The sequence below is a fragment of the Nerophis lumbriciformis genome, linkage group LG02, assembly GCF_033978685.3.
Source record: "Nerophis lumbriciformis linkage group LG02, RoL_Nlum_v2.1, whole genome shotgun sequence".
NCBI classification, from domain to species: Eukaryota; Metazoa; Chordata; class Actinopteri; order Syngnathiformes; family Syngnathidae; genus Nerophis; species Nerophis lumbriciformis.
This window is the reverse complement of record NC_084549.2, coordinates 53,081,267-53,108,890: the sequence shown is the minus strand read 5'-3', so window position 1 is coordinate 53,108,890 and position 27,624 is coordinate 53,081,267. Positions and strand designations below refer to the sequence as shown.

The window sequence follows — 27,624 nt, the reverse complement described above, 5'->3', positions numbered from 1 at the left end:
CGCACACCTGGGACACTGTCAGTCATCGACGACGCAAGGGTGGAGAACAGATACTGTATGGGAACTTTATTTAGCAGGTAAATCTACTGTTGGTTACTCTACTTTTATTGAAAATGTTTTGAATGCTTAAAATGTGAGCAGAAAATGTTTCATCTTGTTAATTCAACCTAAAGTGTTGGTTGCACTTTAATCAAATACAAACCCCGTTTCCATATGAGTTGGGAAATTGGGTTAGATGTAAATATAACGGAATACAATGATTTGCAAATCCTTTTAAACCCATATTCAGTTGAATATGCGACAAAGACAACATATTTGATGTTCAAACTCATAAACTTTTTTTTTTTTGCAAATAATAATTAACTTAGAATTTTATGGCTGCAACACGTGCCAAAGTAGTTGGGAAATGGCATGTTCTACATGTGTTACATGGCCTTTCCTTTTAACAACACTCAGTAAACGTTTGGGAACTGAGGAGACACATTTTTGAAGCTTTTCAGGTGGAATTATTTCCCATTCTTGCTTGATGTACAGCTTAAGTTGTTCAACAGTCCGGGGGTCTCCGTTGTGGTATTTTAGGCTTCATAATGCGCCACACATTTTCAATGGGAGACAGGTCTGGACTACAGGCAGGCCAGTCTAGTACCCGCACTCTTTTACTATGAAGCCACGTTGATGTAACCCGTGGCTTGGCATTGTCTTGCTGAAATAAGCAGGGACGTCCATGGTAACGTTGCTTGGATGGCAACATATGTTGCTCCAAAACCTGTATGTACCTTTCAGCATTAATGGCGCCCTCACAGATGTGTAAGTTACCCATGTCTTGGGCACTAATACACCCCCATACCATCACAGATGCTGGCTTTTCAACTTTGCGCCTATAACAATCCGGATGGTTCTTTTCCTCTTTGGTCCGGAGGACACGACGTCCACAGTTTCCAAAAACAATTTGAAATGTGGACTCGTCAGACCACAGAATACTTTTCCACTTTGTATCAGTCCATCTTAGTTGAGCTCAAGCCCAGCGAAGCCTACGGTGTTTCTGGGTGTTGTTGATAAACGGTTTTCGCCTTGCATAGGAGAGTTTTAACTTGCACTTACAGATGTAGCGACCAACTGTAGTTACTCACAGTGGGTTTCTGAAGTGTTCCTGAGCCCATGTGGTGATATCCTTTAAACACTGATGTCGCTTGTTGATGCAGTACAGCCTGAGGGATCGAAGGTCACGGGCTTAGCTGCTTACGCGCAGTGATTTCTCCAGATTCTCTGAGCCCTTTGATGATATTACGGACCGTTGATGGTGAAATCCCTAAATTCCTTGCAATAGCTGGTTGAGAAAGGTTTTTCTTAAACTGTTCAACAATTTGCTCACGCATTTGTTGACAAAGTGGTGACCCTCGCCCCATCCTTGTTTGTGAATGACTGAGCATTTCATGGAATCTACTTTTATACCCAATCATGGCACCCACCTGTTCACAATTTGCCTGTTCACCTGTGGGATGTTCCAAATAAGTGTTTGATGAGCATTCCTCAACTTTTTCAGTATTTATTGCCACCTTTCCCAACTTCTTTGTCACGTGTTGCTGGCATCAAATTCTAAAGTTAATGATTATTTGCAAAAAAAATAAAGTTTATCAGTTTGAACATCAAATATGTTCTCTTTGTAGCATATTCAATTGAATATGGGTTGAAAATGATTTGCCAATCATTGTATTCCGTTTATATTTACATCTAACCCAATTTCCCAACTCATATGGAAACGGGGTTTGTAAGATGTGAATGCATTGGTCAGTAATTGTTATGTACTTGCGTGTTTGTATCCATAATTCATTCATACCTAGTACCCTTGCAAGAATATAACAGGAATATAGGAAACTTCACCTGCAGTATCCAGTATTTATTTCACAGTCATACTGCTGGATTTGTATTCTTTTTTTTTTTTTTTTGCCAAAAAGTTACTGAATCGTATCATTTAAAAAATAGATTGTCCCTGAATCGTATCGGCAACCACAAATATTGAATCAAATCGTTCATGAAACAAATTGTTGCCCCCCCCTAAGAGTAAGTGTTATGGAAAAGCGGGAATTCGGGGAAAACCGGGAATTTTTGGAAGTTGGAAAATTCTAAGATTGAATGACTGAATCGGTTGACAAATGTGGGGAATATGTATGTTCATTTCAAATGGGGAAAAAGTCTTGGAGTGTGTGGAATTCATGGAAATGTGGGAATTTTGGGGGGAAATAAAAATCTTTTTTTGCATGGATGTCAAGAAAGAGCCGAACATTTCCAGTTCCAGGATTTTCGTCAGTAGCTGCGTTTCCATTGCAGTTTTTCACAAAATAAAAGCAATATTTAAAACATTTCGACAAAGTACGTTTGCGACTTTTATTGTTTTGCGTCAGGAGCCAGAATTCTCGTAAAATCTCGTCCCGCAAGACTCCACTTTGAAGAAGATGGACGCTTTGTGATTCCATGGTTTTGGAGCTGTGATTACAGTTGCAGCCACTGCTGTTGCCGTGATTGTCGATAGAAGACCAAGGCAGCGGGTGATTGCTCAAAGGCAATGTCCTTACGTATGGCAGCGGCCACGAATAAGGGAGTTTTTTTCAGAGGAATTCACAGAATTGAGGATTCAAGGGCCCCCTTGACACTGTTCAGGCTGGAGCGTGGCTTCGAGCCTGCGGGTCGGCCTCTATTGCCAGGAAGGCACCTGCGAGACGGCCCGGAAGCGAGACCAAGATGACCTGTCTGCCCTCCTTGTCCTGCATCAGCGCCCCGCTGATTCTGTGTTTAGGTGCCCTGTAAATGCAAAAAAAGTGCTTTTGCGACACACTTCAATATCGAAACGTCTGAAAAACCACCCTGCATCAATTGTTAATATTCTTTACATAATTACTTGATAACACTTTTGTAATGTTTATACAATGTGCAAATACATATATAGTGACTACAATGCTTTTGTAACCCGGATAATAATCCACATGTAATATAAAGTACATTAGGGTTATAAAAGTTAAAAAGATAATTCATTTTATTTCATTCTTTGATTCATTTGTCGACAAACCATGGCACAAAACTTGGCTGAAAGTTCTAAAACGAATAACTTTAGCTATGACTGTATCTCGAGCATCACGCTTGTCTCATCTCTTCCCACACCAGGTCTCACGTTCCCTTCAAGGACCGAAAAAGAATCGGAAAAGAACACTTCTCCACAAATACCATGTTGTAAATAAAACAAATATGTATTTAACTTTTTTTTTTTTACCTTGTAACTATGTTTTTAACCATTTTTACTGAACTATCTATTTTTTAATGAATCAATAAATGAAATAAATTCTCTTTTTAACTTGTATAACCATTTATCTAATGTACTTTATATTACACATGGATTATTATCCGGGTTACACTTTAATTTTGAGCTAAAGTTGTTTTTATTTATTGTATGCTTTTTATTCATTTATTTTTTGTTTGTGTTTGTATCCTTTTTTTGAAAAACATTTTTTTTAATAAACCTCTATTTATAATCTGCAACATTTACATACAATCCAGAAATAATAATAAACAAAACAAGTACAGAAACAGTACAAAACAACTTTATTGTAGACTCAATAAAGTAATAGTATAGTAATAGAATGCTATATATATATATATACAGGCACGTGCACACATAGGGCCCTATGGGTGCTTGAGCCCCTGCCCTTTTTCGCCTCGTCTTAAAAAGTGCCCTTTGCCTGTGTGTGTTTTTTTTTTTTTTTTTTTTAAATAACATTAATAAATTCCTGTCAGGGATGTAAAAAAAACAGCGGTACAAAAGCTCCACGTTTTCTTGTAATACCGGGTTGTTTGACCCTGCCGCTTCCGCCAGAGAGGGAGAGAGAGGGCGAGTGAGTGAGTAAGTGAGAGGAGAGAGAGCCAACTGCGCCCCTGAGGAGACGTCACGTGACAGTGGAGCAACTTGAACCAGTGAGTTATGGTCTAGTCGCCGTCCACTTATTCAGCATCTAATATGGGTAATATTTCAGAAAAACGCTGTATTATTCAATGTGTCAGTTTCTGTTTTTGCCGGACGTCGGAGCACGGCGCATCAATTGAGCACGGCACATCAAGTCCGCACAGAGCAGAGCGGATCGTGCGGGACAGGAAGTAGTGTACAAAATACAAAATAAAACACCAGGTTAATTTTCAAAATAAAATGCACTGTGTTTACGGCGGATCACATTTCTCTCACAGTAGAGGTTTAGATATAAAGTTTATTGTGACTTTGCTATTACTGTGTGGGTTAACAAAATAATAATAATAATGATAATAATAAGAAGAATAATGATAATGATAATAATAATAATAATTAAAGTAATAATAATAATAATAATAATAATGATTATTATTATTATTAATAATAATAATTTCAGCATTCTGGGGATATAAGATGTAGGTTATCTGTTAGGAATATTACCATCTGTATTTAAACTTGATTCATGTTGATTATGCCTGCAGCACAATGCCAAAAAAAGAAAGGATACAGAAAAGGAAGGAGAAGGAGCGCCAGGAAGCAGCTAAGGGTAGCAGACCTCTTAATGCATGGCTAAAACCAAGTACTAGCATCATGGAAGCCCTGAATTTACATTGAGGAGCATATTTGGGTATGGGTGGCCTCCATTCTACAGCCCTCTACTGGCCCCTGGTCCATATTTTTGGGCCTGTATTGCGTTTCAGTTGTTTAGTCTGAGCATTAAGTGAGAAAGACCATAAGTTACAACTTGATGGTGTTTTCATCAAGTTAAGGGAAGAAGGACAGATTTTCTCATTTAATTTTTTTCCATTTGAGTATTTATTTTTGTATTTTTTTTCAAAGTTCATGTTGCACTGTTCAATGTTCAATATTAAAGTGTTTATCTTTAACAATAAATAGCCTAATAATAAACCAGTGTTTTGTTGCTTTTCATGTCTTCCAAGCCTATGATAATGTGAATTAACTCATTATGACAATAATTTGTTGACACAAAAGAAGTGGCAATCACTTTTACCTACAAAGGACACACAGCTAAGTAGTTAGCTTCCTATTAGCAAATTTAATTCTACATTAATTTCCATATTGTGCAAAGGACCAAAAAATGTTTTCCTGCCCTTTTCTGACTTTGAGCCCCTGCCCCTCTATAATCATTTGCACGTCCCTGTATATATATATATATATATATATATATATATATATATATATATATATATATATATATATATATATATATATATATATATATATATATATATATATATATATATATATATATATATATTGTAACAAAATGTAAAGCCATAGGCTCACATAATTTCCGTAAATTATTTATTTTATGCTATAATCGGTAAAAAAAAAAAAAAAAAAAGCAGTTGGATGACGTCACTTTCGCTAAATTACTTCCTGTTGGTCGTCTTCCGGTATTCGTCTGAAAGCAAATCGTACATTTTGCTGTCCTCCGTAATAATCTCTGTTGCCATTTTACACAAAGCAGCGTAGAAGCAATGCCGTAAGTTTTCTTTAACAAGTTAAGAACATGTCAGACATGTCAAAAAAAAAAAAAAAAGTAATAGTGCCGCTATGTTGAATAGAATTGTCGAATTAGATACAACGTGGTCAATTCACTCATGCAGACGGGGGTCTCCCTCTGCTGGACATTCAGAGACATTACAGTTACATTTTGTATGTCACAATAAGTATGTTTGTATCTTTCAACGTTCTCTTCATTGACTCCGGTTTGGCTCGGTGTTGAGTCTGTGTTTATGCACCTCCTACGGGAACACTAAACACCTCATGGGTGTTTCCATTACATCAATCAATATTTACTTACATAGCCCTAAATTACGAGTGTCTCAAAGGGCTGCACAAGCCACAACGACATCCTCGGCTCAGATCCCACATCAGGGCAAGAAAAAAACTTAACCCAATGGGTTAACCCAATATGGTAAACCATCAGTTTTATATTCCTACCCTCTATCTGTGTGTGTGTGCTGGGTCAGGAGCGTGCATCCTGACTATAAAAGGAGATGTTTGTGCGTAAGTGTCTGGGAAGACAACGGATGCAGGTCGTATCTTCGATGTTTACATCAAGCTAAACATTTGGTCTCTTCTCATGGCTAGGGCCATCACCTTTGCATATCAAGGTCCAACATTATTGCCTATTCTTCCGCGAGAACTAATCCAATCCACACAAATGTGTACTGACACTCAAGTCGGTAACGACGACGAACTGCAGTCAGGTCGAGACCCCAATGAAGACGACAAGCATGCAGATGAGCTTCCCTGAGACGGTTTCTCACACTTTGTGCAGAAATTATTTTATGCAAATCAATTGTTGCAGCAGCTGTCCAGGTGGCTGGTCTCAAACGATCATGGAGGTGCACCTGCTGGATGTGGAGGTCCTGAGCTGGTGTGGTTACACACGGTTGTGAAGCCGGTTGGATGTACTGCCAAATTATCTGAAACTCCTTTGGAGACAGCTTACAGTAGGGAAATGGTATAAGGTTGGAGAAATGAACATGTAAATCACAGGCAACAGCTCTGGTGGACATTCCTACAGTCAGCATGCCAACTGCAAGCACCCTCAAAACCTGTGACATCTGTGGCATTGTGCTGTGTGATTAAACTGCACATTTCAGAGTGCCCTTTTATTGTTGGCAGCCTAAGGCACACCTGTGCAATAATCATGCTGTTTAATCAGCATCTTGATATGCCACACCTGTGAGGTGGGATGGATTATTTTGGCAAAGAAGAAATGCTCACTAACACAGGTTTATGAACAATATTTGAGATGAATAAGTAGGTAATAAGTGTATATAGTAAAAGTTTTAGATATTTGCATTTAACTCATTAAAAATGGGAGCAAAAACAAAAGTGTTGCATTTATATTTTTGTTCAGTGTATCCTGGTTATGATTTACGAATTTGTATTTTATTTAAAGAAAACAATACAAATGTCATCTGATTCATTTACTATGCTATAAATCTGGCATTGTGTTATTTCAATGGCTGGGCTTCATCTGGGTCCAACCTCAGAGTGTGTGGGGCACACTCCACTGGTAGTGTTGCTGTTTCATAATGGTGCCATCTGCTGGATTAAAAAGTGGATTAAGTTGGCAGGCACATAAACGTTTTTATTATGATAATAGCTGTGTAGTAAGGAGTAAGACTTGTAAGTGATCAATGAGCCAAATAGTAATAAAACTGACCTTTTTTGGCACTAAGATTACAATTATTTCCCACCTTAGAATAAACCTTTTTTTTTTTTTTTACATCCATTAAAAGTCAATGATGGCGCCAAAACCCGATGTCCTAACGCAGCACGCCAGACCAACTTCTTTAAGTACTAGCCGTCACCTGTGAGCTGAAAACCGTTTAGTGCTTCACAGTAATTGTATCGGCACGTTTCTTTCTTAAAAGCAACACACGGGTGTATTAGGGGACACCGTATCACTCCTTGTGTTGCATAATGTGTTGTTGGCCCCATCACTCGTTAGTGCTCCTGTAACAATGATCATATTAAATCATGGTAACATTCCATCAACATAAAAGGTGACAGTGAAAGGCCAAAAACAAATGTTTTAAAGACACCTTTATAAAAATCCACATTTAACAAAAAAAAAAAGTGTACCTGCAGAATAAGTCGTATGACATTACAAAACGAAAAGAGATTTCATCTTGCTTGACAGTACTGTTGGAGAAAAAGAAGAATGTGACTGAGAAGCACGGTGCTTAGGAAACTAAATTAATATATGTACATGTACATCTGTCATTGTCAAGGCTAAGTTTTAAACAAACGTGTACAGGATAGTGAAACTATTTATTTTGATGAGAGTTTGTGCTGTAAAAAAGTGTGTTGCGCCTTAAAAGATGTGACATAAAAATACTCATTTGCACAAACTGCACAGAGCATAACTTTCATTGACCAATTCTAATGGTTGATTTTTCCACTTCTTAAGTTCAGCAGTTCTTTGCACCGCCGCAAATCTCACATTCAGGCACAAAACGTTCACTCTAGACCTTCTTTGTACATTTACAGCATGTCGTCGTCCTCGCCTCCTCCGTACATGTCCGCTAATTTTTTGAAGCGAGGTCCCCAGTCGCTGAGACAGTCGTAGTCCTGGTCGCCGCCGCTGCTGGACGAGTTCAGCGTGGATATGCTTCCTGCATCAGAGCCGCCTCCCTCGTAGTCGAACACCAGCAGGGAGTCATAGGGGGGCGCTGTCGGGTCATTGTCGGCTGCTTTCAAGTTCTGCAGGAGAGCAAACAATCCTTAGCGGACATGGGTCACACAGCCTCTACACCAGGGTTGTCAAACGTAAGGCCCGCGGGCCTGAACAGGTTTTATCCGGCCCGCGGGATGAGTTAGTTAAATATAAAAATGAGCCGAAATTTTTGAATGAAAGAAACTGCTGTTCTAAATGTGTCCACTAGATGTCGCAATAGCAATTCTTTGTATCTTTGTAGATGATGCTACATATGTAAAAAATAAAAAATAAACCACATGTTAGTGCACCAGTCGAGGAAAACGAGCAAACTACATAAATAACATCCTGTAATTTGATTTAGATATTTTTTTATCTTAATAGATTGAAAATTAACGCCAACGCGTTGACTGATGAACATTATCACAATTTATTCAGAAAGTATAATTAAGAACAAATAAAGGTAGAATACTATAAAAAAATTAAAAAAAAACATTATGATTTGTGCATTTTCAGAATGTGCTTATTCTATTTTTAAACAAAGACAACAATCTAAAGATGTCTTTATGTTTAAGTTATCGTGCCGTGATTTTACCAGCCCGGCCCACTTGGGAGTAGATTTTTCTCTATGTGGCCCCCCCAAAGACATGCACCTGGGGATAGGTTGATTTGCAACACTAAATTGACCCTAGTGTGTGAATGTGAGTGTGGATGTTGTCTATCTGTGTTGGCCCTGCGATGAGGTGGCGACTTGTCCAGGGTGTAACCCGCCTTCCGCCCAAGTGCAGCTGAGATAGGCTCCAGCACCCCCCGCGACCCCAAAGGGGACAAGCGGTAGAGAACATGGATAGATCGATGGATGGCCCCCCCATCTAAAATGAGTTTGACACCCCTGTTCTACGCAATCAAGCTAATCACAGTCATTATTATACCGTGTGTGTGTGTGTGTGTGTGTGTGTCTGTGTATAAATGTGTATTGGAAAGTATCTACCGCATTTTTCGGACTATAAGTCGCAGTTTTTCAAAATTTGGCCGGGGGTGCGACTTATACTCTGGAGCGACTTGTGTGAAATTAACACATTACTGTAAATATCAAATAATATTATTTAGCTCATTCACGTAAGAGACTAGACGTATAAGATTTCATGGGATTTAGCGATTAGGAGTGACAGATTGTTTGGTAAACGTATAGCATGTTCTATATCTTATAGTTATTTGAATGACTCTTACCATAATATGTTACGTTAACATACCAGGCACGTTCTCAGTTGGTTATTTATGCATCATATAATGTACACTTATTCAGCCTGTTGTACACTATTCTTTATTTATTTTAAATTGCCTTTCAAATGTCTATTCTTGGTGTTGGGTTTTATCAAATAAATTTCCCCCAAAAATGCGACTTATATGTTTTTTTCCTTCTTTATTATGCATTTTCGGCCGGTGCGACTTGTACTCCGAAAAATGCGGTAGTAACGAACGTGTCCGCATCATTCAACTTACTGTACCATGAAATTAACTTAGAATAATTATTAGCCACTTTGTGTCACCAAAAAAATAATCACTTCACATCAACTTAAAATATATAAGTCTATTCCAGACAGCTAATAATAAATAGGTTGGTGTTTGTTCTTGGTTTGACTAATTTCACTTGATCAAGACTAAAATATCGATATCATAGCTAAAGTGTAAAAGCAGTATCAGGACATCCCTAATTGCAATAGTCGGCTACACCGTGTGCTTGCATGTGTGCAGTTTTGGCTCAAATGTTCCTTAGCTCAATCACCACCAAAATAAGTGGAGCACCCCTGGAAGGAGAAATACTTAATTGCACTTAATGTTTGGATGGAGTGTACATCCCACCTGATAAAATAACAGCTTTTCAAAAAAACTATTAACTCTATTCTGATCGCTTCAATTGAGAAACACTTGGAAACATTGATTGAGATGAAAGGACCAAAATGCTACGCCGTACTAAAGTACAAGTAGAGGGGAAAAACAAGCTGCCTCTATATTGAAGATATTATCAAATATATCTGATATATGACACCAAAAGAATTCCAAAGTAAATAGATATGATTAAAATAGCCTCAATCTCACAGAGATTCACGAGACATTTTGAGAGTTAATGAGCAAGCTAGACACGTGATCCGTAACGTAGCGTAAGAACCACAGATCCATCCATCTATTTTTCTACCGCTTTTCCCTTTTGGGGGGAGCCTATCTCAGCTGCCCTTTCCCGTAAACATTAATGCAAAAGGAGAACTTTTTTTTTTTTTTTTTTTTAAATTGTCTGCAACAAAAAACTCCTATTTATCAATAAAATCGATATATCGTTTAGGCCTAATATAATGTAGCGTCTATCAATTGATTCTTTTGACAGTTAAACTATCACGCTTCCCGTCCCAAAAACACGGACACAAACAGCTATTGAGCCTCTCTGACTGTACCACAAACATTTGAACTAAACAGAACCCTTATCATACACAACATTAGTGTGGTTATAATAATAAATGAAACAAAATGTATCTATGGGTTATAATTCACATCCAGCCAGAAAACATAAGCTGTTGCGTGTGCATATGCACGCACACTACATCACCGTGACGACACATGTTCACAGGACAAGCACTGCCTGGATTGATCAAATTTAAACTTGTTTATGGATTTCCATGACGGTAAAACTTCATGCTTTTCACACCGCTAATTAAAGGCCTGGTGGCAAAGTCCGCCTCTTTATAAATGGAGAATAGGGTCCCATGTGTGCGCACACTACAGATTTGACTCACATCGTCAATGAAATTGCCGATATCCTCCGGGTTGGCGGGACGAGGTCGGTACTGTGGCGCCGGCATAAAGTTTGGCATCACGTCGTTCCTGAACACCTCAGGACGGTTGTCAAGGCCTTGGTGAAGAACACCGAGATCATAGTCCTGGAAGACAAAAGATTAATTATTTTCTGTGACGCCCCTCCACCATTAACTGAGAAACTTTTGAGAACCTGATAATACTCGTGTTTGTCAAGCTAGTTGACTAGCACGGGCTCCAAAAAAGAGAGATCTTATTCTACGCAAGATATTCTATATTATCCAACATAGTCACAGTAAAACGAAAGGCTATGTATACTTCCTCATAGTTCCTGGTCAGCTGATTCATTTGAGCACTGTTGCCATCTAGCTGGGTGTTTGTGTATTGTTCAAGTATGAATAAAGGCACTAAAGGCTGAAATGCAGAGCTTTGATCGGTCAACTCTTGCTGAAAAGGGTTCCTGAGCACCCAATGTTATTGCTAGAAAAGTACACATAGGTAGGATAGAAAGCAACAGTGATTGAACATTTGCATTCAAACTGTTGGGAACAATATTATTATATAATTATAGTAAAACTGTGGTTGAAACCGTAAGTTGATAAACTCAGACCAATGATGCTGCTAATTCCCAAATTCTCATGTCTTTAAATATACATTAACATTGATCCAACACACTGTAGTGAACCGATAAATGGGTCGTTAAGAAGAGATTTGCTTCAAAACTAGTGGGAAGGAAACAGTTGTCTGTGTGTACGTGAGGCTGACAATGCTTGCATTGATCAGTCACTACGTTTCCATGCACTAAATTACAGGTAGTCTGATTTCCCAAAGTTTTTTTTGTTGTATTTTCACACCTACAGTCATGGTCAAAAGTGTTACACTTGTAAAGAACATAATGTCATGGCTGTCTTGAGTTTCCAATAATTTCTACAACTCTTATTTTTTTGTGATAGAGTGATTGGAGCACATACTTGTTGGTCACTAAATACATTCATGAAATTTGGTTCTTTTATGAATTTATTATGAGTCTACTGAAAATGTGACCAATCCTGCTGGGTCAAAAGTATACATACAGCAATGTTAATATTTGGTTACATGTCCGGCAAGTTTCACTGCAATAAGGCGCTTTTGGTAGCCATTCACAAGCTTCTGGTTTAATTTTTGACCACTCCTCTTGACAAAATTGGTGCAATTCAGCTAAATTTGTTGGTTTTCTGACATGGACTTGTTTCTTCAGCATTGTCCACACGTTTAAGTCAGGACTTTGGGAAGGCCATTGTAAAACCTTAATTCTAGCCTGATTTAGCCATTCCTTTATCACTTTTGACCTGTGTTTGGGGTCATTGTCCTGTTGGAACACCCAATTGCGCCCAAGACCCAACCTCCGGGCTGATGATTTTAGAGGTACCGTATTTTCCGCACCATAAGGCGCCCTGAGTTATAAGCTGCGCCTTCAATGAACGGCATATTTCAAAACTTTGTCCACCTATAAGCCGCCCCGTGTTGTAAGCCGCATCTAACTGCGCTAAAGGAATGTCAAAAAAACAGTCAAATAGGTCAGTCAAACTTTAATAATATATTAAAACCAGCGTGATGTGGGCGCGCATGGAATCGTATATCAACATGGACAGAGCTGCGTGAAAAAAGCCACCCGGCCTCTTCGCGTAAACTTAAACTTACCTTAACCACTCGCTCATCTTTTCTTCATCCATCCCTTCGAGTTAGCTTTTATGATGACGTCGGCTGGAAAGGTCTCTTTTGGCAAGGTCTTCCTTTTGAATATCACCATGGGTGGAAGTTTCTGGCCATTAGCATGGCAAGCTAGAACCACAGTGAAGGATGACTTTTCATTCCCTGTGGTGCGAATATTCACCGTACGTGCTCCCGTTGTATCCACAGTGCGGTTCACAGGAATATCAGTTGCTGTGAAATAGTAATCCGTGTGCGGATGGAGAGATTGCGTCTTTTCATGAACCGGATCCCTGTCGCTTAGTAGGAGCCATTTTGTGGTCTTTACAGATGTAAACACACAAAGGAAATGAAACGTACGGTAATATCCGCGCTCTTTTTCTTCTTCTACGCGGGCGGGTGGTTGCTTACAGTAGAAGAAGAAGCGCTTCCTGTTCTATGGGGGCGGGTGCTTACCTTGGCGGTTGCTTGCGTAGAAGAAGAAGCGCTTCCTGTTCTACCGGGAAAAAAGATGGCGGCTGTTTACCGTAGTTACGAGACCGAAACTTTATGAAAATGAATCTTAATATTAATCCATATATAAAGCGCACCGGGTTATAAGGCGCACTGTCAGCTTTTGAGAAAATTTGTGGTTTTTAGGTGCGCCTTATAGTGCGGAAAATACGGTAATCCTCCTTTTTCATTGTCCCATTTACTCTCTGTAAAGCACCAGTTCCATTGGCAGCAAGACAGGCCCAGAGCATAATACTACCACCACCATGCTTGACGGTAGGAATGGTGTTCCTGGGATTAAAGACCTCACATTTTCTCCTCCAAACATACTGCTGGGTATTGTGTCCAAACAGCTCAATTTTAGTTTCATCTGACCACAGAACTTTCCTCCAGAAGGTCTTATCTTTGTCCATGTGATGTCAAAAGCGCCTTATTGCAGTGAAACTTGCCAAGGGACATGCAACCAAATATTAACATTGCTGTATGTACACTTTTGAACCAGCAGATTTGGTCACATTTTCAGTAGACCCATAATAAATTCATAAAAGAACCAAACTTCAAGAATGTTTTTTGTGACCAACCTCTATGTAGGTCTCACTTAGACCTACATTTCATAGATTGACAACCCCCAGCAAAAATCAACAGGAAGTTTGCAATTCCCCCTTCAAAACAAAAATTTTGTAAAAACCGGTCACCTTTCTTCAAACATTATCTCCTCTGAGCGCGTTTGTCGTTTCGGCTTCAAACTAGCGCAGAAGAGAGATTGAACCCTTCTGATTAAAAGTTGACGAAAGAGTTTTAATTACTGCTCCGGTTTTGATTTTACGAGCCTTCAAAGACCTGCTGCGCTGATGCTGCTCCGCTGCTGCTGTCTCAAGATGGCCGCTTAAAAGCAGGAAGCACCAGCGTGACACACGTATTGTGACACTTAGGACTAACACCAAACAAAAGTATTGGGACACTTAGGACTAACACTGGACAAAAGTATTGTGGCCCTTAGGACTAACACTGGACAAAAGTATTGGGACACTTAGGACTAACACTAGGCAAAAGTATTGGGACACTTAGGACTAACACTAGGCAAGAGTATTGGGACACTTAGGACTAACACTAAACAAAAGTATTGGGACACTTAGGACTAACACTAGGCAAAAGTATTGGGACACTTAGGACTAACAGTAGACAATGACAATATGAAATGGAATTAATTCATTTTTGTCCTCAAAATTCTACACACAATACTCTATAATGACAAAGTGAAATGGAATTATTTCTTTTTTGTCCTCAAAATTCTACACACAATACCCTATAATGACAATGTGAAATGGAATCAATTAATTTCTGTCCTCTAAATTCTACACACAATACCTTGTTGAATGGGTAAAGGCGGGAAACACCAGCAAAAGTCGGTCCCATCCATCGCTGCTTGCAGCTTTAATCATTATTGTGTCCGTGTCTTAGGCAGGATGTTTTATTGTGAAGTTTGTATGGTTGGCTTTGGGGCATGTGACGGATGTAAGTGTGAAGTGGCGGTGAAAGACAGTTGGAGAAAAATAATTGTCTCCGAAAAATAACCAACACAAGGAGTTGTTCTCATTTTATATTTGTTTCATATAACTTTTGAGTACCGTAAATGTCCTTTGTGTAGACTGAGTGACTTAAGAGTTAATTCATGTATACCGTACTTTAGGATAAGATCTGGCATACACTATAAAACTCAGCTTATATCACGGTCTAGGAACAAAACTCCTTAATGAATACCACCTGTATTCACCTGGCACAATAACAGGGTACCTTCAGCAGTTTGATTTAAAACCCAATTGTATACAATTAGGGGGTCCCTGCGCCAACTTTACTTCGGTGGCTCGGTTGGTAGACTGGCCGTGCCAGCAACTTGAGGGTTCCTGGTTCGATCACCAGCTTCCGCAATCCTAGTCACATCTGTTGTGTTCTTGAGCAAGACACTTCACCTTTGCTCCTGATGGGTCGTGGTTAGGGACTTGCATGGCAGCTCCCGCCATCATTGTATGAAAAGGTGTGTGTGAATGGGTGAATGTGCAAATATTGTCAAAGCGCTTTGAGTACCTTAAAGGTAGAAAAGCGCTATACAAGTATAATCCACTTACCATTTGGGGGCCCTTGGCCTAGCAAACATTAATAATTTACCTGATCATCCTCTCCACCTCCCTCTTCATCGTAGTAATAGATGTTGTCTCGGACATCGTCTTCCTGCAACAGAGGCTCCTTCTTCTCTCCTCTTCTGCGCCTTGCAAGCAGCAGCAGCAGCAGCAGCAGCACTGACCACACAAATATAAACAAGGTTGATTCAGGCACACTGTTGCAATTTACAAGTACGAGTAGCGAGTCAAGTGACAAACATTTGGCTAATGAGAAAAAGTCATACTCACTGAGAAGCAGGAGGACTCCTCCCAGTATTCCCAGGATAACTGGCAAGTCCGAGCCGCCTGCAACACGGCCCTCCTTGCAGCTCACTTTTTCCCCAGTGCAGTCACACACTTCGGCTTGAACTGTGCTGTCTTGCTCCATACCCTGGTTGTCTGCCACCCGTAGAACCACAGTGTACTCTCCTCTTGCCAACTCTGTGGCCAAATTTAAGATGATGCCCGTTTCTGAAACAAGAAAAAGGTCCTTACTCCTTCAAACCCATCTCTCGTGTATCATGCTTAGGTACAGATTTATTTTCCTTTGATTGAAATGCAAAAAACAAAACAAAAAATTTACTTACTGGAGTCGTTCATTCTGGCCGTCCAGTTGGTTTTGGACAGGCCCTCTAGGGAGACTCTGTAAGGCGCAGCAAAACCAGGTCCATCTTTGTCCGTTACAGACAGCAACTGAGGAACCGGTTCTTTCTTGCACACCTGGGAAACATCATCAAATTATGGCTTTGGCGTCGTTAAGCCTATTTTAAAGGAGCTGAAGCCCCCCTAAAATATTCTTAAGCCCCCATTAATAATTCGGTGTGGTTTTTTTCTTTACAAAAAATTGCAGAAAATTCTACATAAATATGCAAGAATATGAGTTCAAATAAATGATAATATAACCTATGATTATAAATAATTTGAAGACCCTTTGTTAGCGCTTATTATCCAATCCAATCCGTTCCATCAGTAACGCCCGAATTACTATACTGAAAGTCCAGTCCACGTTTTCACTGTTACCTTAGTAAGGTCAAGCCAGACCTCAGCAGCATTAAGGCTACATTTAGTGTCCACTTCAGATTTTTTCTTAGGCAAATCTGATCTTTTTATGTAGTTGTTCACATTACAAAAAAATGTGTCCAGACTCCAATGTGAATGCAAACTATACAGAAAGTCCAGTCCACGTTTTCACTGTTACCTTAGTAAGGTCAAGCCAGACCTCAGCAGCATTAAGGCTACATTTAGTGTCCACTTCAGATTTTTTCTTAGGCAAATCTGATCTTTTTATGTAGTTGTTCACATTACAAAAAAATGTGTCCAGACTCCAATGTGAATGCAAACTATACAGAAATGGCACCATGACGTTGCACGTACTGCGGTGTTTACGGAAGTAAACATGCTGCAATTCTAGTCGTCTCAATGCTGGCGCATTTGTGGCAATTCCAAGGATTCTGTGCAATCAAAGTCAACATTTTCTGAACCGCGCAGGAGATTATGTTTCCCGCAGTTTTGGGGACATTTGCCTCGATGTCTGCTCTGAAGAGCGTGTTGCCAATCAGTGGTAGAACATTGATTGGCGTGAGTTCCTAAAACATTATTTTCACCTGTTTCTGCTAATTTGTCAACCATCTATTTTGTATCCGTCTATTTCGGATACAACATTTCTTATCATTATGATTTCCCACTGAAGGCGCATCATAACACTATCTGATTGATTTGTAATATAAAACTCATAATAATGTCTATAATATTGCTGACAGAAAAATAACTTCCATACCGTATGATAAGCAAAACACAACTACAGCTTTACCAAGTGTGCTTCTTCAACTTAATTTATGTAGTTTAATAGCCTAAGTGTTATTTTAAAATAGTGTTTTGGGGGCTTTGAAGACTGGATGCACAGACAGACTGAAAGTAAAAAAGGTGGAGTTCTACGGGTGTTTTTTTTTCTTCACTTTTATCATTCACACCATAAATGGCAGGTTATTTTGATAGTCCATATCACCCATCCCTAACCAACTAACAATATTGCTTATAAACCATTTCGATTTCTTCAGTATTTGCTGTGTAATTCAAATACAGTAACAGCAAGTTCTAAGCAAAAACAATATTGCAAATGCAACAATTTTGAATCAAGGAGGTTGTGCTCAGACAACATAACTTTGGGTGGACATCCAGCCCTGTTTTCCAGGGAAGAAAGTTTATTTTCCACTAGAACCTCCTTGTTTTCAGGTCAATTCTGTAGTGCTGTGCAAGTTCGTTTACACTGCTATCCTCTGTGCAACGTTTCCCTGTGTGCAAATTGCCTGCTAGCTTTTCCATGCAACAACACTGCCATTATGTGTTTGGGCCACCTCATGCTTACTAAGACAAATAAAGCTTTCTTACACTTCCACTACCAACCATTTAGATGTTATCAGTGTTTGTTGTGTAATTCTAACACGGTGCCAAAAAGTAGTGAGCGAAAAGATCTTGCAAGTGGAAACATTCTTAAAACTTTGCACGCTTACATCATAGGAACCTCCTGGAGCTAAGTCACCCGTTCTTCAAACTAGTGATGGTTTGGTGGTGTATTCATCTCTTGACTCAGCAAACATGACCATTAATTCTAAAAAAGGGTCCCTTCAATTGTTGATAATGCACAGCGTATAAAAACATACGCAACACTCACCTTGAAGGAACGTTGCTCAATGGTGGGTGCGTTGTCATTAACGTCTTCAAGGAGGATCATCAGTGTACCGGTTCCAGTGGCTGGGACTTCATCTGGTGAACAGATATTACAAAGTTCAATTAATTTCTGGAAAGCTCCGGATAAAAATTACTTGTATAAAAAGTAATTTAATAAAAATTAATACTGTATTAGAATTATTTAAAATATCTACAACTTGTTATGTCATATTTAGGACAGTTGTGATTCTGGTGTTCACGACTGATGTTGCTTACATGTGGTCCAAGAAATAATAATAGTTTGTGCGTTTGCTCAGACACATGAAAAATAGGGGTAACGTTGCTGCACGTGTGCATTTATAAACCTATGGAACAAAGTGTGTCCTTACCGCTGTCATATGCGCCAATGAGTGCGGTGTATTTGTTGTCCTTCACAAAAAGGGCCTCCCTGTCCAGGGGACTTTTTACTGTGATCAGGCCAGTTTTTTTGGCCACATTCAACCAGCCTGCTGGGTCACTAATAATTTTATACCTAGAAATGTCACAGACGCAGACAAAATTTATAAATCGACATAGTCATGCATGAAAAACTCACTAGAATATAATAATGCTCTTTTAAAGCACTAGAGGCAGTCATGGTATTCTTACATGACTGTTTGTTTGCGTGCGAAGTCAGGGTCCGAAGCAGTGTACTGTAAAATATCAGCGTCCACAGGAAGGTCTTCGCGTTTAGTCACAAGTTTCATCACTGGGTCGAAGACAGGGGCCTCGTTGACATCTAGCACGTTTACAACCACGGTTGCAGTAGAGGTCGGCAACGCAGTAGCGAAAGGAACCTCATTCTCCACCGCAACCAACAATGTGTGCTTGCTAGTCTTCTCAAAGTCCAGACCCTGTTTCCATGGAAGGAGAAAATGTTACAATTAATTTCTGTAAGATTGCATCACAACTAGACTTTCTGATTGAAGTGGCTCAAATTTCATAAACATTTAGAATTGTGAATTACACAAAGTATTTAAAAACCTACATGTTCTGTACAATTATTTTCAATGCTTGATCCTTTTATTTACCCTTTTAGTGTGAATTATATTTAGTGAAGTGAATTATATATCCAGCATCCCCCGCGACCTCAAAAGGGACAAGCGGTAGAAAATGGATGGATGGAATTATATTTATATAGTGCTTCTCTAGAGACTCAAAGAGGTTTACATAGTGAAACCCATTATCTCCAATTTTAAGCTACATATAAACCAGTGTGTGTGGCACTGGGAGCAGGTGGCTAAAGTGTCTTGCCCAAAGACAACAGCAGTGACTAGGATGGAAGAAGCGGGAATTGAACCTGGAACCCTCAAGTTGCTGGCCCCACACTCCCAACCGAGGCACGCCATAACACTAATAATTGTAATTTCTAAGACACCATTTATTTAACAGTAAAACCATTGATTGTACCTTAACAGTTGTGATGATTCCCTCATTCTTGTTGCTTCCGGTTCTTACGGAGAAAAAATTCCCAGGATCACCATCAACAATCTTGAACTTTGCATTCCAGGCTGGAGAGTGCGGCTCATCGCCATCGGTTATCGTCATCTTAATGATGACAGCGTCCACTTTATTTTCTGCCACGGATGCCTCATACTGCGAACAAACAAAGGAAATGTGTAACGGTATTGTGGCAAATACAGTGTATCAGAAAAATATTCACAGCGCTTCACTTTTTCCACATTTTGTTATATTACAGCCTTATTCCAAAAAGGGAGTAAATACATTTTTATCCTTAAAATTCTACACAAAATAACCCAAATTTAGTTTGAAATACACAGTTTCAGTCAGACATTTATATGAATGATGTTTTAAAAACAAGAACTGGGTGCACATATTTGCATTTTTCATATCCTACATAGATTCAAAATTACACATGCAACCAATATTTGGTGTACTTAGCAAGTTTTATCCTGACCAGATGCAGTGTCATACTCCTAGTTATTAGAATTAGTAAAAGGGTTCCTGCAGGTTTTAAAAAGTCAAATTTAAGACTATAAAAGACCATAATTAATACTATTAAAAACCCATTCGACATCTGTACTGATAAAAAAGTATAAAGACATGAAGGAAAGAGGACAGGACAGGAGCACAGAGGTCAGTAGCAATTGAGGAAAACTTCAGAGGGTCATTAAAGTCGTTTTAAGGATAACCAGCTGCCCCCTACCCTCTCTATAAGCACTCTATGGTTTGGTTGGTTAGTTGAAAAACCAAACTGCTGCATCAATAAGGCAGTGAAAATGATACATTTGCAATATAAAGCATATGTTTAATGTAACAGACGATTTTGTATTCAAATGAATCAAATATGAATATTTCTTGTTGTCCCCTTTATTTTGAAAAGTATCGAAATACATTGGTATTGGAACACACCATAATGCACAATAAGTATTATTAATTACAAATGTTTCATTTTTCATTACATGTTACTTCTATTGTACTGTATGTACGGTATGTATGTAAAAACCCGCACTGCAACCATATTTCCCCATTGCGGGATGAATAAAAGTTTATTTATCTATTGACATGATGGCAAGAGGCTATCTCGCTGTGTTTTTTGTTTACAGCAGGAGACAGTGACTGCAAAGAGGTCTTCCCCAGACAATGGGGACATCCTTATCTTTATGAAAATGTTTTTTTAAAATATAAGTTCAGGTATTATTTTCTTCGTTTTCAATTATATGGACATAGGCTAGCTTTTGATTTATTCTCCATGTTTAAAAAGGAAGACTATAGGCCTTAAATTGCACTTAAGTTGTTTTTTTAATTCATGGTTCAAAAAGGTAGTATGCCTTATATTGGTTGTTTTCATTTAATTTAAATGCCCGTGTTGGACATTTTGAGTTGAATATTTTTAGTTTTTAATGGACAAAAGGGTTTGACAAAAAAAAAAATGGACAAAGTCATGTGTCTTGTCTTTTCTCTTTTTTTGCTGAATCGAAAAATTATCCAATCCATGACTCAAAACCCCTAATATACTACATATACAGTCACGATCAAAAGTTTACATACACTTGTAAAGAACATAATTGTCATGGCTGTCTTGAGTTTCCAATAATTTCTACAACTCTTATTTTTTTGTGATAGAGTGATTGGAGCACATACTTGTTGTTCACAAAAAACATTCATGAAGTTTGATTCTTTTATGAATTTATTATGGGTCTACTGAAAATGTGACCAAATCTGCTGGGTCAAAGGTATACATACAGCAATGTTAATATTTGGTTACGTGCCTCTTGGCAAGTTTCACTGCAATAAAGCGCTTTTGGTAGCCATCCACAAGCTTCTGGTTGAATTTTTGACCACTCCTCTTGACAAAATTGGTGCAGTTCAGCTAGATTTGTTGATTTCTGACATGGACTTGTTTCTTCAGCATTGTCCACACGTCCCTTCCCAAAGTCAGGACTTTGGGAAGGCCAAGACCTAACCTACAGGCTGATGATTTTAGGTTGTCCTGAAAAATTTGGAGGTAATCCTCCTTTTTCATTGTCCCATTTAAAGCACCAGTTCCATTGGCAGCAAAACAGGCCCAGAGCATATTACTACCACCACCATGCTTGGCGGTGGGAATGGTGTTCCTGGGATTAAAGGCCTCACCTTTTCTCCTCCAAACACATTGCTGGGTATTGTGGCCAAACAGCTCAATTTTTGTTTCATCTGACCACAGAACTTTCCTCCAGAAGGTCTTAATCTTTGTCCATGTGATGTCAGATGAAACAAAAATTTAGCTGTTTGGGTCTTGGGCGCAGTTGGGTGTTCCAACAGGACAATGACCCCAAACACACATCAAAAGTGGTAAAGGAATGGCTATATGAGGCTAGAATTAAGGTTTTAGAATGGCCTTCCCAAAGTCCTGACTTAAACATGTGAACAATGCTGAAGAAACAAGTCCATGTCAGAAAACCAACACATTTAGCTGAACTGCACCAATTTTGTCAAGAGGAGTGGTCAAATATTCAACCAGAAGCTTGTGGATGGCTACCAAAAGCACCTTATTGCAGTGAAACTTGCCAAGGGACATGTAACCAAATATTAACATTGCTGTATGTATACTTTTGACTCAGTAGATTTGGTCACATTTTCAGTAGACCCATAATAAATTCATAAAAGAACCAAACTTCATGAATGTTTTTTGTGACAAACAAGTATGTGCTCCAATCACTATCACAAAAAAATAAGAGTTGTAGAAATGATTGGAAACTCAAGACAGCCATGACATTATGTTCTTTACAAGTTTTGATCACGACTGTATATTTTATCTGTGTAGGTATAATTTTGAACCTGTGTAAATTTGAGAAAATGCTATATAGATTCAATATTGTGCAACCACTTATTGTTTAAAATTGAAGACATTCCATCCTGAAAAAACAATAATCGAAATAAATCAACAAGAGACATTGAAGTCCACGATCAGTATGTTAAATGCAGACTCAAACTTTACTTAAAGAAGACATCAGAAGAAACACAGTCTGGTAGGTTAATGACAAATACTAATCAAATTTGGTAACAAAAAGTACTTACAGGGTTCTGGGTAAATGCTGGAGCGTTGTCATTGCTGTCCGTCACAGTGAGAATGACCTTCGCCTGATCACTCAAGCCATTTCCCTTAGTGTCAGCTACCTCTACCATCAGTGTGTACTTGGGATATTTCTGGACAAAAGGAAAAAAATATATATATGAGTCACAAAACAGACCGTTGCCAAGAAGAGCTGCACAAATTGATTTTATTTTACTTTAAAAAGCTTCACCAAACAAACCGTGCCTTTATAATCGGGAACTCATGCTGCACCGTTGTCATGACACCTGACATTTGCTCCTCTCTCCCCATTATTGCCCAACGAGCCAGGGAATGTTAGAACTATTGCCCTGCATCCACCTACTCATTTGACCTGTCTTATAAAGTGTGCTGTGGAGTGTTTTTGACTTAAACGCCTTTCTATTTCAGGAACATTCCATGAAGGAATTCAGAAAAAACATTGGAAGTTCATTTAAAGCAGAACAAGACAATGAGGAGTCTTATTATGATGAAAATAATAAAACCGCGCTGTACATTTTAAGCACATGGCTTTGAACATGGTATGTGTGTGTGTTTGTACTTGTTTACTTTGAAGATCAGACATTAGCCTAAAGCTACATATTTGCAATTAAAGGTGACTCATGATGATTTTTGATAAATAGTGTACAATCATGGATACCCATGTTAAACTCCTCTTTTTGTGACAGCTTTGCATTTGATTACTGCATAAATACACGATGCAAATACACTATTCTTTTACTTTTGATATAAACCTCTCTTCGATAAACATAGAAACACAGTCGCAAAATTGACACCACAGAAGCCTTCTGCTGCCTTTTCTCTTGCAAAGCAGGTGTATATGAGGTGTGTTGTAAAAGCGGAGTTACGGTGTACGCTGCCACACATTGATTATGATTTCAATTATTATTATAATAATTTGTTTGAGGGAATGCAAACCCGGAAGCAGGGCCGGCCCGTGGCATAGGCCGTATAGGCAAATGCTAAGGGCGCCGTTCATCAGGGGGCGCCACGCCAGTGCCACAAATGTTGGAGAAAAAAAAAAAGTTGGTACTATTATTTCTAAATACAAAAAATAATCCCTCGTTAATTAAAATGCAAAGTAAAGCCTATATAATAGAAATATTATTTGCTACAACGTTTCTTGTGAGTATATACACTTCACTGCCGATGTGGGGGGGGGGGGGGGGGGCACCTAAAATCTTGCCTAGGGCGCCAGATTGGTTAGGGCCGGGCCTGCCCGGAAGCACAAAATCTGCATTCTATTGCTGTGGTCGAGTGAATCTACAGTATATACATACTGTTTATGAAAATTTTGACCGTGTTGGGAGAAAAAAAAATTGTGGTGATGTTGGTTTTTAAGATATATTTAACAGTGTGTATTTTCAAAAGCTAAATTGTGATAATTTTGGACAGGACTGGGAGGAGGGTTTCAATTGCAATCTAAAGGGATCTCCTTCACAAACAAACTGCTTGCAGACAAACACAAAATCGATTATAAATGTGATTGGAGCAAAATGTACAATTAAAAAGACCACAATGAAGTGTTTTAAATGAAGAATAAACTCATCATAGGCCCTCTATAAATAACTAACTGGATGAAGCAGCCAGTCTCTTCCCGAGCTTGGAAAAATTGTATAGGCAAGAGAGAATTGCTGTCTCGATACTTCCCTTATGTCTTGCATGTATGGAGGAATTGACAAAGAATCTTTGAAGTCTTGGAAGTAGAAGATAATTTCAGAATTGTGATTCTGTATAATATCACAGTACAAATTGGTTTGGGTGTTAAAAGGACAAAAACAAAGAAAAGGGGTGTCTAAAATGTTCCATTTAGGGCCAGATGGAAATAGAAGATCCAAAATGCAGGAATGAGGGGTGCCAATTTGATATCTATCGTTTTCTCTATCTGTAGACTACTACTTTGAAAAATAAATCAGAAGTAGCTCACGACAAGTCATTGTACTTAAAAAAACAAAAATAAAATTAAAAAGATAAACGCTTACATTCTGCTTTGTTATAATATCAGCTTTTTTCTCATAACATCTCGTGCAACCTTTTCATATTTGCATTTCTTTGTAATGAAATCATTTTTGATTACATGTTAAGACTAAGCCGTGGGCCAATAAAAAAAATAATTTGGAGACTTTGGACAGCTTCACATAGGTAATGAGGAATGAGAAAGTACTTACCTCTCTGTCTAAACCACCCGCATTGATTCTGATGGCTCCAGTCACTGGATTGATTTCAAAAAGATTCTTGATGGGTAGCTCTGGGGTTTGACTAATGATACGATAACGGATATCAGCGTTGTCAGTGTTTGGCTGGTCCGCATCTGTGGCAACCACGGTAATCACTTCAAAGTCTGGAGATAGAAATATAAAGAAGGTGGCGATCGTGTCAGTCGGAATTCAGATATTACACACTAGTCAGCATGTTTAGCGAATGTGGCAACAATACTTGCATATATGAAAACATTACATTGTAAAAAAACAACCAGTTTTCATCCTAAATTAAAACCACTGACAGTACTTTTTGGTGATGCCTCAGCCACTTCTCCAATGAAGGTGTCTTTTTCAAACACAGGTTTGTTGTCATTCTGATCAATGACGTTCACTACGATTTCCATCGGCTCTTCAGCATTTCCAGCACCCTCTGCTACAGCGTGGGCTTGAAACTGAAGATGAAAATCAGGTTAACTTTTGCTCTGCTCACACTTCTTACAAAAATCCTGCCAGAGCTCTTTCAGTATTAAAGATTCTAGCGCAGATAATAATACTTCAAGAGAATCTTACCAAGTACTTGTCCTGCTTCTCTCTGTCCAGTGGTTGTGTGACATAAAGATTACCCGTGGTTCTGTCCATGGTAAAAAGTCCAACAGGAGGCTGATCAGCTCCTGGACCAGTGATGCTGTAATAAACAGTCTTCAGTTTGTCTTCGTTTGACCGAATCTGTAATAAGACAGGAGCAATGTTTTGTAATGTCTTCAACCTTTTTAGTTACACAATTAAAATCCTAAGAACATTATCTGAACCTAAAGAAAAATGAAAGACACAAACAGAGACTCATGTGGTCTGACAAAATTACATCAACATTCAACAACACAAAGGATTGATGAAGACTTAGAAACTGGCTAAGTTATTGAAACAAGTAAAGCATTCAGCACGCTTTGCACGCGGTCGCATGCACGCTATCTGGGCTTGTGAAAGCAGATCTCCGCTCATGCGGCAGATACTCTGCCTTTCGTGACCGCTTTGCATTTAAACACTGAATACACAAGGATTTCACTGTTTAATATACACCTCTCTTCGATAAATATAGGGACAAAATCGCTGCCATACATCCATTACGATTTCAATTATTATTATAATAAATTTGTTTATGAGCAAAACCAAATCCAAATCTGCATTTGTGAGCTCATTTTGGCCATTAAGGTCACACTGAAGTGTCGGTGCGCGCATTCGCGTGCATGTAATCATGTCTATGCAGACTGGAGAGTGCTGCGCAGGGAGGAGCCCCGCTTGGAGGCGCAAGATATGATAGGAAGGAACATCGATTTAACGATTTTTCCCCCAAAAAATCTTCATAATTATTTGGACTACGATTTAAACATGCAGCCCTAACAACAATACTGTATACAGGATAATAGCAATAGCAGCACAGCACATAAGTATGTATTAATAAAATAAAGTATGAATAACATTTTTAAAAAAGCCATGAAAATAGTATTTAAAAAACATTTATATAATATTTTTTAGACAAAAGATGTGGAATGTCTGAAAATGTTGAGAATTTTAAGATACAGAGGATTTCAAATTGAAATAATCAAGGTGACGCGTTTGCAAACAGTGTAAATAGATATGGATAATGAAATATTTATTAAAATGGGCCTTATTATGCAAAACCTACTTTTCTTACCTATTGGTACCTGCTTATGTGTATTTGGGCTCTGCATAAGTCCCGAAAATTTGAAATCAAACCGTGGAGGCAAAGAAGAGATATTTATAAAACAATCTTGCCTTCCTTCTTTCTTCCTCCAATGTTCCTTTTGGAATTTTGTCCAAGTGTGACGTCAACGGATTATCCACATATGGTAGAAATTTACCCAACCATCTTTATGTAAATCCAGCTGTATCACAACATCTCCACAATGAAACCCAATGAAGGAAAATGCTCTGCTTGTTTGCTTTATGAACCACAATGGAAATAAGCCTTTTGGCTTTTTGTGCCATGCATTTGCCTTTTTAAAACCATTACATGGATTCAATTATTTAAGATGTCAATAAACTTCTCAATCAATCAATCAATTAACCAGCACAGGTCACATACACTTTTAGCCTTATGAAGTCAAAAAGTGCCTTACTTTAACTTGTATTATTCGTTGCGATGTGCCTTCAACTGTGACGAAGTCGCTCCGAGTGTGTGCAAAGACTAGTCTTACTTCAACCGTAGACCTTTACAAAAGGTTGGATTTTCCGGGAAAAAAAATACTTTTAATGGCCGGCCCAGTGACTTCCATCTATGGCAGGGGTCGACAACCTTTAGCATAAAAAGAGCCATTTAAACCCATTTCCCACCAAATAAAACCCTAGAGCCGCAAACTTTGTTTGATCCCCAAAATGATGATAACACTAATGAGTTTCATTACACTCATGTTATACCATTTATGAAATTAAACACTAGACAGAAAACGACTCCAAGTATTTTTCAGTTATCTCCAGCTGGGTATTTTACTGCAAATGATGTGTGCTCGTTTTGGAAATGTCTTTTAACATTTGATTTTTTGTTGTTTGCTATTTTCTCCTCACACATCAAGTACACAGGTGAACAAACCTCATCAAGAGTGAAAGTAAATTAATTTGTCCATTAAGCATTAACTATTCTATATTCATCATAAGTGTTTCTCTTGTTTGATCTGTCCATTATTAGCTTACCAATACAATTGCTTGGCAGCAAAAGATGAACACATAGGCAGTGTGACGTACAATCCAATTAACAAAATATTAAAATACGTTTTTAATAGGAT

General features: G+C 38.6%; 1 protein-coding gene across 1 annotated transcript in view; it reads right to left on the bottom strand.

Annotated features, from left to right (window-relative positions):
- Positions 1-7,273: 7,273 nt before the first annotated feature.
- cdh1 (cadherin 1, type 1, E-cadherin (epithelial)) overlaps positions 7,274-27,624 on the bottom strand; it is a 38,815-nt gene continuing 18,464 nt past the window's right edge. Inside the window, exons 6-18 of the mRNA XM_061964580.2 lie at positions 25,394-25,549; positions 25,131-25,275; positions 24,791-24,963; positions 22,589-22,717; positions 19,478-19,663; positions 18,677-18,921; positions 18,418-18,560; positions 18,033-18,124; positions 15,949-16,081; positions 15,611-15,832; positions 15,369-15,499; positions 11,003-11,146; positions 7,274-8,260 (exon numbers count right to left, since the gene is read on the bottom strand). Coding sequence (XP_061820564.2) covers positions 8,042-8,260; positions 11,003-11,146; positions 15,369-15,499; positions 15,611-15,832; positions 15,949-16,081; positions 18,033-18,124; positions 18,418-18,560; positions 18,677-18,921; positions 19,478-19,663; positions 22,589-22,717; positions 24,791-24,963; positions 25,131-25,275; positions 25,394-25,549 — 2,118 coding nt within the window. The 3' untranslated portion in view covers positions 7,274-8,041. The remainder of the gene's footprint in view (positions 8,261-11,002; positions 11,147-15,368; positions 15,500-15,610; positions 15,833-15,948; positions 16,082-18,032; positions 18,125-18,417; positions 18,561-18,676; positions 18,922-19,477; positions 19,664-22,588; positions 22,718-24,790; positions 24,964-25,130; positions 25,276-25,393; positions 25,550-27,624) is intronic.